General features: G+C 40.9%; 1 protein-coding gene across 2 annotated transcripts in view; it reads left to right on the top strand.

The window, feature by feature from the left end:
- LOC117524031 (SH3 and PX domain-containing protein 2A-like) overlaps positions 1 to 13,005 on the top strand; it is a 142,217-nt gene extending 129,212 nt beyond the window's left edge. For both annotated transcript variants that reach the window (XM_034185758.1, XM_034185757.1), the window contains 5 exons: positions 8,575 to 8,692; positions 8,779 to 9,104; positions 9,271 to 9,320; positions 9,890 to 10,009; positions 10,111 to 13,005. In XM_034185758.1, coding sequence (XP_034041649.1) covers positions 8,575 to 8,692; positions 8,779 to 9,104; positions 9,271 to 9,320; positions 9,890 to 10,009; positions 10,111 to 12,033 — 2,537 coding nt within the window. In that variant the 3' untranslated portion in view covers positions 12,034 to 13,005. The remainder of the gene's footprint in view (positions 1 to 8,574; positions 8,693 to 8,778; positions 9,105 to 9,270; positions 9,321 to 9,889; positions 10,010 to 10,110) is intronic.
- Positions 13,006 to 13,410: the final 405 nt, after the last annotated feature.

The raw sequence follows: 13,410 nt of genomic DNA, 5'->3' as shown, positions 1-13,410 counted from the left end.
TCAGTGCATCATGGGAACCCCCCAGCAGTCTAAGTCTATAGCAGCATAACTAAGGGATGGTTCAGGGTCACCTGATCCAGCCCTAACTATAAGCTTTAACAAAAAAAGGAAAGTTTTAAGCCTAATCTTAAAAGTAGAGAGGGTGTCTGTGTCCCTGATCTGAATTGGGAGCTGGTTCCACAGGAGAGGAGCCTGAAAGCTGAAGGCTCTGCCTCCCATTCTATTCTTACAAACCCTAGGAACTACAAGTAAGCCTGCAGTCTGAGAGCGAAGCGCTCTATTGGGGTGATATGGTACTATGAGGTCCCTAAGATAAGATGGGACCTGATTATTCAAAACCTTATAAGTAAGAAGAAGAATTTTAAATTCTATTCTAGAATTAACAGGAAGCCAATGAAGAGAGGCCAATATGGGTGAGATATGCTCTCTCCTTCTAGTCCCTGTCAGTACTCTAGCTGCAGCATTTTGAATTAACTGAAGGCTTTTCAGGGAACTTTTAGGACAACCTGATAATAATGAATTACAATAGTCCAGCCTAGAGGAAATAAATGCATGAATTAGTTTTTCAGCATCACTCTGAGACAAGACCTTTCTAATTTTAGAGATATTGCGCAAATACAAAAAAAGCAGTCCTACATATTTGTTTAATATGCACATTGAATGACATATCCTGATCAAAAATGACTCCAAGATTTCTCACAGTATTACTAGAGGTCAGGGTAATGCCATCCAGTAGCTCCTCTGAAAAAGAGAGCTTTAAATCAGAAGTGCCTGACTCCGTGGTATAACTCACAAACTCGCAGCTTAAAGCAGATAACCCGTAAGTTGGAGAGGAAATGGCGTCTCACTAATTTAGAAGATCTTCACTTAGCCTGGAAAAGGAGTCTGTTGCTCTATAAAAAAGCCCTCCGTAAAGCTAGGACATCTTTCTACTCATCAATAATTGAAGAAAATAAGAACAACCCCAGGTTTCTTTTCAGCACTGTAGCCAGGCTGACAAAGAGTCAGAGCTCTATTGAGCTGAGTATTCCATTAACTTTAACTAGTAATGACGTCATGACTTTCTTTGCTAACAAAATTTTAACTATTAGAGAAAAAATTACTCATAACCATCCCAAAGACGTATCGTTATCTTTGGCTGCTTTCAGTGATGCCGGTATTTGGTTAGACTCTTTCTCTCCGATTGTTCTGTCTGAGTTATTTTCATTAGTTACTTCATCCAAACCATCAACATGTTTATTAGACCCCATTCCTACCAGGCTGCTCAAGGAAGCCCTACCATTATTTAATGCTTCGATCTTAAATATGATCAATCTATCTTTGTTAGTTGGCTATGTACCACAGGCTTTTAAGGTGGCAGTAATTAAACCATTACTTAAAAAGCCATCACTTGACCCAGCTATCTTAGCTAATTATAGGCCAATCTCCAACCTTCCTTTTCTCTCAAAAATTCTTGAAAGGGTAGTTGTAAAACAGCTAACTGATCATCTGCAGAGGAATGGTCTATTTGAAGAGTTTCAGTCAGGTTTTAGAATTCATCATAGTACAGAAACAGCATTAGTGAAGGTTACAAATGATCTTCTTATGGCCTCGGACAGTGGACTCGTCTCTGTGCTTGTTCTGTTGGACCTCAGTGCTGCTTTTGATACTGTTGACCATAAAATTTTATTACAGAGATTAGAGCATGCCATAGGTATTAAAGGCACTGCGCTGCGGTGGTTTGAATCATATTTGTCTAATAGATTACAATTTGTTCATGTAAATGGGGAATCTTCTTCACAGACTAAAGTTAATTATGGAGTTCCACAAGGTTCTGTGCTAGGACCAATTTTATTCACTTTATACATGCTTCCCTTAGGTAGTATTATTAGACGGTATTGCTTAAATTTTCATTGTTACGCAGATGATACCCAGCTTTATCTATCCATGAAGCCAGAGGACACACACCAATTAGCTAAACTGCAGGATTGTCTTACAGACATAAAGACATGGATGACCTCTAATTTCCTGCTTTTAAACTCAGATAAAACTGAAGTTATTGTACTTGGCCCCACAAATCTTAGAAACATGGTGTCTAACCAGATCCTTACTCTGGATGGCATTACCCTGACCTCTAGTAATACTGTGAGAAATCTTGGAGTCATTTTTGATCAGGATATGTCATTCAAAGTGCATATTAAACAAATATGTAGGACTGCTTTTTTGCATTTACGCAATATCTCTAAAATCAGAAAGGTCTTGTCTCAGAGTGATGCTGAAAAACTAATTCATGCATTTATTTCCTCTAGGCTGGACTATTGTAATTCATTATTATCAGGTTGTCCTAAAAGTTCCCTAAAAAGCCTTCAGTTAATTCAAAATGCTGCAGCTAGAGTACTGACGGGGACTAGAAGGAGAGAGCATATCTCACCCATATTGGCCTCTCTTCATTGGCTTCCTGTTAATTCTAGAATAGAATTTAAAATTCTTCTTCTTATTTATAAGGTTTTGAATAATCAGGTCCCATCTTATCTTAGGGACCTCATAGTACCATATCACCCCAATAGAGCGCTTCGCTCTCAGACTGCAGGCTTACTTGTAGTTCCTAGGGTTTGTAAGAGTAGAATGGGAGGCAGAGCCTTCAGCTTTCAGGCTCCTCTCTTGTGGAACCAGCTCCCAATTCAGATCAGGGAGACAGACACCCTCTCTACTTTTAAGATTAGGCTTAAAACTTTCCTTTTTGCTAAAGCTTATAGTTAGGGCTGGATCAGGTGACCCTGAACCATCCCTTAGCTATGCTGCTATAGACGTAGACTGCTGGGGGGTTCCCATGATGCACTGTTTCTTTCTCTTTTTGCTCTGTATGCACCACTCTGCATTTAATCATTAGTGATCGATCTCTGCTCCCCTCCACAGCATGTCTTTTTCCTGGTTCTCTCCCTCAGCCCCAACCAGTCCCAGCAGAAGACTGCCCCTCCCTGAGCCTGGTTCTGCTGGAGGTTTCTTCCTGTTAAAAGGGAGTTTTTCCTTCCCACTGTAGCCAAGTGCTTGCTCACAGGGGGTCGTTTTGACCGTTGGGGTTTTACATAATTATTGTATGGCCTTGCCTTACAATATAAAGCGCCTTGGGGCAACTGTTTGTTGTGATTTGGCGCTATATAAAAAAAAATTGATTGATTGATTGATTGATACTCTATCTCACTTACAGAGTTTAGGTAGCTACTCTGCACTGTGTTGGTGTATGGCATTAGAGAACATAAAGAAGGAATATCCTTAAACCTAGTTACAGCGCTTTCTGAAAGACTTCTAGTGTAATGAAACTTATTCCCCACTGCTGGGTAGTCCATCAGAGTAAATGTAAATGTTATCAAGAAATGATCACACAGAAGGGAGTTTTCAGGGAATACTGTTAAGACTTCAATTTCCATACCATAAGTCAGAACAAGATCTAAGATATGATTAAAGTGGTGGGTGGACTCATTTACATTTTGAGCAAAGCCAATTGAGTCTAATAATAGATTAAATGCAGTGTTGAGGCTGTCATTCTCAGCATCTGTGTGGATGTTAAAATCGCCCACTATAATTATCTTATCTGAGCTAAGCACTAAGTCAGACAAAAGTTCTGAAAATTCACAGAGAAACTCACAGTAACGACCAGGTGGACGATAGATAATAACAAATAAAACTGGTTTTTGGGACTTCCAATTTGGATGGACAAGACTAAGAGTCAAGCTTTCAAATGAATTAAAGCTCTGTCTGGGTTTTTGATTAATTAATAAGCTGGAATGGAAGATTGCTGCTAATCAATCAATCAATCAATCAACTTTTTTCTTATATAGCGCCAAATCACAACAAACAGTTGCCCTAATCCTCCGCCTCGGCCTGTGCTACGAGCATTCTGGCATTTAGTGTGACTCATTTAAACTAACATATTAATCCTGCTGTAACCAGGTTTCTGTAAGGCAGAATAAATCAATATGTTGATCAATTATTATATCATTTACTAACAGGGACTTAGAAGAGAGAGACCTAATGTTTAATAGACCACATTTAACTGTTTTAGTCTGTGGTGCAGTTGAAGGTGCTATATTATTTTTTCTTTTTGAATTTTTATGCTTAAATAGATTTTTACTGGTTATTGGTAGTCTGGGAGCAGGCACCGTCTCTACGGGGATGGGGTAATGAGGGGATGGCAGGGGGAGAGAAGCTGCAGAGAGGTGTGTAAGACTACAACTCTGCTTCCTGGTCCCAACCCTGGATAGTCACGGTTTGGAGGATTTAAGAAAATTGGCCAGATTTCTAGAAATGAGAGCTGCTCCATCCAAAGTGGGATGGATGCCGTCTCTCCTAACAAGACCAGGTTTTCCCCAGAAGCTTTGCCAATTATGTTGTGAAGGTGTCGTAGCACGGACCCACAACAGGGGGCGCAAATGAACGGACAATGACTAAACCAAAAGGTAACAATTTAATGTTGTGACGCTACACAACGAAAAGACACAGAAAATATGCACAGTCAATTAGCACCAGGTGACGTGTGGCAGGCTCGAAGATAGGAGCCCCCCCCGACGAGAGAGAAGCCGTACTCCACACGGCTTCCACCACCAACGGTCTGAAGAACACCGGAGCCGCCAAGTCCCGAGTCCACAGGTGGCCTCTGTTCCCGGCTGTCGACCCTGGCACTGCTGGCAGAAAGCAAAAACAGGATGTGTGAGTGTGAGTCCGCACACTCAGTAATACACAGTCCAACACTGATGGGAGGGAGCACCTCCACCTCCAATCATACACTCAAGCAGCTCCTGTCAGTCACTTATCTGGAGGGAGTGGGAGGCGAAGACGTCGCGGTTCTCACAACACGCCACTCCGACAAAACTGTCCCACAGGAATAAACGGCTGCAAACAGAGATCAAAACGTGGATTAATCCAAATACTGCAGAGACGGATTACCTCAGGAATGGTAGTCGATTTCTCGGTGAGGAGGTGGAGTTGCAGTCCGGCTTTTATGGTGGTGATGATGATGAACGAGTGACAGCTGGGGCAGGGGATGAATGACAGCTGTCACTTCTTCTAGGTCTGGCGCCCTCTCGTGCTTGGAGCCTGCACTCCAAGCAGGGCGCCCTCTGGTGGTGGTGGGCCAGCAGTGCCTCCTCTTCAGCGGCCCACACAACAAATTATCTATGAAGCCCACCTCATTTTTTGGACACTACTCAGACAGCCAACAATTCAAGGAGAACATGCGGCTAAACATGTCACTCCCGGTCCGATTGGGGAGGGGCCCAGAGAAAACTACAGAGTCCGACATTGTTTTTGCAAAGTTACACACCGATTCAATGTTAATTTTAGTGACCTCCGATTGGCGTAACCGGGTGTCATTAGTGCCGACGTGAATTACAATCTTACCAAATTTACGCTTAGCCTTAGCCAGCAGTTTCAAATTTCCTTCAATGTCGCCTGCTCTGGCTCCCGGAAGACAATTGACTATGGTTGCTGGTGTCGCTAACTTCACATTTCTCAAAACAGAGTCACCAATAACCAGAGTTTGATCCTCAGTGGGTGTGTCGCCGAGTGGGGAAAAACGGTTAGAAATGTGAACGGGTTGGCGGTGTACATGGGGCTTCTGTTTAGGGCTACGCTTCCTCCTCACAGTCACCCAGTCGGCCTGCTTTCCTGGCTGCTCGGGATCTGCTGGAAGGGAACTAACGGCGGCTAAGCTACCTTGGTCCGCACCGACTACAGGGGCCTGGCTAGCTGTAGAATTTTCCACGGTGGGTAGCCGAGTCTCCAATTCGCCCAGCCTGGCCTCCAAAGCTACGAATAAGCTACACTTATTACAAGTACCATTACTGCTAAAGGAGGCCAAGGAATAACTAAACATTTCACACCCAGAGCAGAAAAGTGTGGGAGAGACAGGAGAAGCCGCCATGCTAAATCGGCTAAGAGCTAGTAGCTGCGCTAAGCTAGCGGATTCCTAAAAACACAAAGTGAATAATGTGTAAATAATTTAGAGGTGATTCAGCAGAGGGAGTGCTTTAGTTAAGGCACGTGAAGATTACACTGTGAAACAAATTGTTATCTAGTTAACTAGATCAATCTAACTGCACAGATTAAACAGCTAACAGATACAGCAAAACACCGCTGTGCTCCGGAACAGGAAGTGATACAATACTACAGTGAGAGCCAACCACCAGTAGAGGCAAGCATAAATATATAAGAAATGCACATTTATTAATTTAAAACTACAGTGTGTAGGACTTAGGGATGTTTATTAGCACAAATGGAATTTATAATTTATAACCACCTGTTCACTAGTGTCTAATTGCCTGCAACAATGAATCAATTTCATGAGTTTAGCATGAGCCCCTCTCACCTACATTAGAGTGAGCCTCCTTATGTTGCACCATCAGGTTGATGCAGTAGCCAAAAATGTAGTATTTACTCCGCCTTTTGGATTTTGCAGTGTGACTATAAGACTGACAAACAAAGAAGAGAACTTAGTGGTTCCTCCCTGCTAGTTTTTATAAAGTGGAGGATCATACATATTGCTTATCACAAGGCAAGGGAGCATGGATCCCTGTTGCCAAAGAAGGAAAAGGATGAAGAGAAGCAAAATCATGACTGGTGACAGCATAATACAATCTGCAACCTCACCAGTAGATGACAGTAAATCCTACACACTGTAGCTTTAACAATTATGAGTACAAAGTAAAAAAAAAAAATACAATATTACATGTACACATTTATTTATACATATTCAACCATTTCCTCTCATTTTGGGCAAAAATATAACTCCTTAAAGTTGCGTATTGAAGCCGTCTGACTGCAGCTGATACCAATATTAGACAGAATGTCTATATACATAAACTATATAAATCTAATGTTTCATGCTTTTAAATTGCACACTAGACAGCAGCTGGACAAACTGATGGTGACTTGAGGGGCATGCATTTACAATTCTCATTTATTCATTTGATAAATAATTTGTACAAAATCTAAAGACAATTTAAGTTGAAAATTATGATTTAGGAGACAACCACATATGATCTGTATTTATTGTGTCTTTAGTTTGTAGTTTTGTTTAGAATAATATGCTCTGGATTGGGATGGGATTTCTCCCATCAAAGCTCACTACTTCAGGTCCAACACACAGCGGACTTCACTGCAAAAAACCTCAGACATGGAGTAATTTACAGCAGATCTACCTGTTAAGGCTGTTTTTAACGTCATCATTGTCTTGACTGAAGTTTGGAGAAAGTTACGTGGCTGATGGCAGCGCTACATGTCACCGTCATAAAACACAAAACAATCACAATCAAAAAACTTTATTATTCCCAAAAGAAATTGCTTATGTTACAACTGCACAGATAATCAGAGACAGTAGACACGAAGAGCAGTATTAAGAAAAATAGCCACATAAGAAGAAAATAAAATGTAAACATCCAAATAAGACTACTATAAAACTCTAACACTGAGACAGCGTTATTGCACACAATAGTACTGACAATATTGTGCATACAAACAAGATATTACACAGAAAAAGAAGCCTGGAGAGGAAATTGTTTGCCTATCTTAGCATAGCATGTTATCACTCTTAGGAGGAAAATATATCATAAAAAAAGCAACTAGAAGCACTCGGAGAGCACAAATCTCCGCCAAGGCCATAGGGTCACTGACGTCACATGGAATACCCTTTGGCAAAGAGACTTATTCCACGTTGTTTCACGCATCTACCATCATGTTTCAGATTCAGAGGTTAACCCTCTGGGGTCCGAGGGCATTTTTTGGACAGTTCACCCGCCTGACATAAATGTTTTATTATTGCTCTTAACAGCTCTCCCTGCAATCCCACAATAAAGTTTTATGACTCTTTTTTCAGGACAACCTGTACTTTCAAAATATATATGCTATAGTTGTGTTTTATAAGTGTAATAAAGGTTTACAATCAGAAATAAGAAAGGAAAAAGTAAAGCAGGAAAATAATTTTCCACGCACATTTATTCAAAACGCACAGCAAACTATAATAAACTAGTAACACCAACCAACCAACCAACAAACAGACGCGACCAAAAACATAACCTCCTTGGTGGAGGTAACTATCTGGACTTCCGATGTGCTGAAATTTGTCTGTTTCTCTTAAAGTTTTAAATAGGCTTTAAGCATGTTAAAAAGGGGAAAAAAAGCTTCTGTATCACTTGATTATCAACAGTTGTTTTCCCTGGATCAGCCTGAGGTTATGCAGATGAGAAGCAGTTGCAGACGTCAACAGTCTTCAGGAAATGTTGCAAACTCTTGTGGTCCCACCTTATGATGTGCCATTGGTTACAGCTCTCTGGGCAGTTCTCCCAATCATCCATTCATTTTCTATATTTGCTTACTCCAATTAAGGGTCGGGGTGGGGTGGGTTGGAGGTTGGGCTGGAGCCTGTCCTAGCAGTCATAGGGCGTGAGGCGAGTACACCCTGGATACATATAAAATGGAGAAACCATGAACATACACGGTCTCTGCTGAAAGATATGTGTAATATCGATTTTGTTCTTGCTCTGTTTTAGTTTCATATCCCTCGCCAGCTTCACTTTGTTGACTTTTGCTCTGGTTTTGCAGAAGAGAAGTACGTAACTGTGCAGACATACTCCAGCCAAGGCAGAGATGAAATTGCTTTTGAGAAAGGAGTCACCGTGGAGGTGATTCAGAAGAACCTGGAAGGCTGGTGGTTTATCCGGTGAGCATTTTATCAATTGCTTTATTTCCTGGAACACATTTGACTGCATTCACGGCCTAACAGCGTCTCTGTTTATTTCCATACAGGTACCAGGATAAAGAGGGCTGGGCTCCAGCATCTTACCTGAAAAAGGCAAAAGATGACTTCACCCCGCGTAAGAAGACAGTGACAGGCCCAGTGGAGATTATCGGCAACATCATGGAGATCAGTAACCTGTTAAACAAGAAGACCCCGACTGAGAACGTGCAGGACAAAGGCATCCCAGAGAGCCCCCAGGTGGCCAGGAGGGAGATCAGCCTACCAGTACTGTGTTCTGACACCAGTCCTCCTCAAACCCCGCAGGACGGGAAAAGCAAAGCAGAACCCACATCACCAGCCGTGGCCCGTATTGCCCCTCATCGGGTGGAAATTGGTTAGTTACATTTGGGTTTGAATTGGTATAAAATAGTTAGTCATGCTTTGTCTGACTAACTTGCAAAGAAATTCATGTTACTACTTAGTAGTACATTATTTCTTGCTCATCTTAGGTTTTTATGACTTATAAAAAGTTACTGGTTTCCATCATATTTGTTTCACAGGTTCTCCAATTCTAAGACAAAAGCCTCCTCCTCGAAGAGATGCAACCTTGGTGAGTGTTTTAATATTTTAATTTTGTTTAGCAGAAATGATGTGATCACTGCCAGAAACCTTTACATTTTGGTGTATATAGGGATCTGGCTATGGATTATTTTACTTTTTTATGATTTGTATTATTTGTTCATTTATACTTCTCCTTTTTCTTCTTATTTTATGTATTTATTCATATTATATTGTTCATATAATAATATTACAATTATTATAATATATAATTATAATTATGATCTTTATATTACATTATTTTTATTTTACTTTAATCTTATTATTATCATCATCATTTATTTTATTTTCCTTTTTAGCATTGCTTGATGAGACTTTGTTGCTGACATTTACATTCTGTTTCTAAAATGTTAATATGCTGTTCTTGATTAAACACATTTGCACACATTCTGCTCCAGTGAACTATGGATTTGGAAATTTCTAAATTAATCTTGCACGTTGGACACTGTTGAAAGAAATGTATCATCAAATGTTACATTTGTTTATAAAATCTAGGGTAGCTAAGACTTTTGCGTCACATTTATGTGTTTTCCTTTGAGATTCAATCTCCTTTCTGTTCAGGGATTCCAGTTGCCCTCCCCACCAGAGCCCCCTACGGTTGAAGCAGAGTATTACACCATTGCAGAGTTTCAGTCCTGTATATCAGATGGTATCAGTTTCAATGGAGGACAGAAAGCAGAGGTGAGGCCACTTTCTTTCAGAGTGACAATATTAAACCTTTTTAATAATAACACTTATATTGTTGAATGATGTGTAAACTAACTATTGGCCATGTGTTGTAGGTCATTGAGAAGAATTCTGGTGGTTGGTGGTATGTACAGATAGGAGAAAAGGAGGGTTGGGCTCCTTGCTCCTACATTGATAAACGCAAAAAGCCAAACCTGAATCGTAGGACAAGCACTCTGTGCCGGCCAAAGGTTCCACCCCCAGCTCCACCTGTGAAAAAACAGGATTCGGTGGAGACTGCACCTCCAAGTAGCCCAGGGTCTGAGGCTCCAGAGTCCCCTGTGTCTCCTGGGAGACCTGTGTATGAAGAACCAGAATATGATGTTCCTGCTATTGGTGACCTGGACCTGGAGTCTGAGTTTGAGTTTCTCAGAGGTGAAGGTTCCTTGGTGGATGCAAAGAATGAAGAATCTGAGAGAGGTTGTCATTTGTCCGCTAAAGCATCCCCAGCTTCTTCTCTCCACAGTGCCTCCTTCAAGGTGGATGAGTTATATGAAGATAGTCATGAAGCAGAGGGGGAGGCAGAGGAAGAGTGTATCTATGAGAATGACAGCTTCCGGCCTTTCAGGGAGACACCAGAGAGGCAGTGCAGCAGGGACTCAAATTCCTCCAAGGCAAGTGTCTCGTCTGATACTGGCAAGACCACAAACATAAACCCAACATCAGGAGGATGGCGACCTACAGGAAACAAGCTGAAAATTGACATAAATGGGAGCTTGTTTTCAAATAAATCTGAAGAAGTCTCCAGTCCTAAATCTGCTTCCACTGAGTCTACGCCAGATCTGTCCCAGGAGTCCAGCCCTAAGAAGGACCAAGAAGAGAACAAGAAGAAACCTTCCTCTAAATTAAAGCCAGTGGTGAGGCCCAAACCACAACTAGCCAAAGCCTCCAGTGCAGAGAAGATGGACATCAGTACCTTAAGGAGACAGTTGAGGCCAACAGGACAACTAAAGAATGGCACCAAAACTTCCAAGGGCGAGGATTCAGAAACGGCCTCAGTCGTCTCTTCTGAAGACTCATTCTCATCTCAAAGCACATCTGATCTCTCCTCCATCTATTCCAAAGGAAGCCGGGGAGACTCTGACCTGGAAGCTTGTAGTCTTTATCGCACCACTGATCCCTATGAGAAAGTCCAAGACTCTGAGCTCAGCTTCCCTGCTGGAGTGGAGGTGGAAGTGCTAGAGAAGCAAGAGAGTGGTTGGTGGTATATTCGCTGGGGTGACACAGAGGGCTGGGCCCCAACGTACTACCTGGAGCTTGTCAGACATCAAGATGACATGGAATCAGAATCTGATGGTACGCCTACCAAATCTGGAAGCCTCAGCAAGTCTAACAGCTTGGAAAAGAATGAACAAAGGGTGCAGGCATTGAACAACATCAACCAAAATCTAAAAAAGATTACCCCACCTATTCCCTCCAAGCCACCAGGTGGTTTTTCCAAACCCATAGGCTTGTTCAGTGGATCGCAGAAACAGAATACCACCAAACAGCAGCAAATTGTAAGACCACAATCTGTGTTCATATCAGCACCAATTGTGGATGGTCAGAAGCCTGTCGGGTCTCTCAGGAGGAATGAGTCACTCAACTCCACAGACCATCCACGATCCAGCCCTACAGTTCGACGCAATGCCTCCTTTGGCACTGTGCCACACAACCTGGTGCCAAACAACTCATCACTCTTCAACAAAAACAGATCAGGTAATGGTAGCGCTGAGTCTCTGGGCCATGGCTCTCAGAAGAATCCTTTCCCAGTGTCCACGGTAAAACCCAAGCCCCACATCATCCATAACAACCTCAGAGAGGTGTACGTCTCCATAGCGGATTACCATGGTGATGAGGAAACCATGGGATTTCCAGAGGGGACAAGTCTGGAGGTTCTTGAAAGAAACCCCAATGGCTGGTGGTACTGCAAGGTTCTGGACAATGGCAGACCTAGGAAAGGATGGGTTCCTTCAAATTACCTCGAGAAAAAGCACTAGCAGTCATGTACTGATCTGGCAGAACTCTGAACATGTAAAGACTACTTAAAACAAATGCATTTATCTTATAAAAACGTTCATTCGAAGTGTAAGGGTTGAATCTTATACGGTACCTTCTCCAAAAATGAGCTGTCACATCATATGGAATTAATTCTTTGGTGAAATGAGTCTCCATGAACAAGTGCCTGACACATGATACTGTTTGTAGCAGTCTACCAAAGAGACCTACAGAAACAAAAATAATGGTTTAATGCTTTAGTGGTAACTTTTAACTTGAAGCAAAATATTTGAAAGTGCATCCTTTTGTGTCCAAAGTTTGAACTTTTTTTGTAACTTTCTAAAGTAATTTGTTTGGAAGCCTTCTAAGCATTTTAAATCTTTTGCATGTTTGAAACAGTTCTTTATACTGACAATGCCTTGGGCTGTTAGAATATTTTCCATCTTAAAAAAACTCAACTTTTGCCAAAGCTGCTGTGTATTAGTTTCATTTTTATGCTGTCTATTTGCATGTTTTTGTATCCTTTAATATGTCACATTTATATGTGAAATATTTTAACCATTAATGCCTAACGTTGTCTTGCATCATGAAACAATTTGTGAGCATCTCTGTTTAGTTCCCTTCTTTAATTCTAAAGGAATCTCTGGTTTCCTTGAAGTGTATAGCTTTATTTTTTTTTTTTCATTTAAGAGGCTATTGTTCAAATTGAGTCTTTCCCAATTTCAGAAAACTATATTTATTCATTACCTCAAACTCATTTTATTACTTATTTTATTAATGAAAAGCCTTTTTACAATTTTTTAAAGAACTGCTCGTTCCTTATTTTAATATTTAGAATTTCTGCTGGGCAGTAAATTTGACAAAAACTCTTCAGCTGTGTTCATACTGAGATGCTCACATTTGTTCTCGGTTAACTGTGTGACCAACTGAAGTGCCAAATGATTTAATTCAATAAATGCACTTTGAAACAATTATTGGTATTTTTTATTAATTAGCATCCCTGATAGTTATTACTTTGCCACCCATTAGTTTGTTTCCGTTATGGTTTCCCCTTTACCAATAACAGAAATCAAACAAAAGTGTACATCCAAACAACCCTGAAGAATTACATGGTGTCAAAATTTTAAAAACTCTCCAATCACATTGAAAAGTTTACCACATTATTTGCCTTATCATATTGATTCTAAAAAGGTATAGTTTGGACTATTTATGGCTGAAAGATATGGAGTTATGGGATAAAAATTGGAAACGTTGTGCAAAGGCTCATTTAGGTTTGTACAGTGGTCAAAAATTAAAGTTGCTCCAATTTAGATATAAAGCAATACAGATTACTGGATGAACTAATACAATTTTTTTAAAGAATAGTTTGCCCCATCTGT

Source organism: Thalassophryne amazonica, chromosome 13 (assembly GCF_902500255.1).
Source record: "Thalassophryne amazonica chromosome 13, fThaAma1.1, whole genome shotgun sequence".
Taxonomy (NCBI): Eukaryota; Metazoa; Chordata; class Actinopteri; order Batrachoidiformes; family Batrachoididae; genus Thalassophryne; species Thalassophryne amazonica.
Note: the sequence above shows the minus strand (reverse complement) of the source record. Positions and strands in the feature narration are given on the sequence as shown.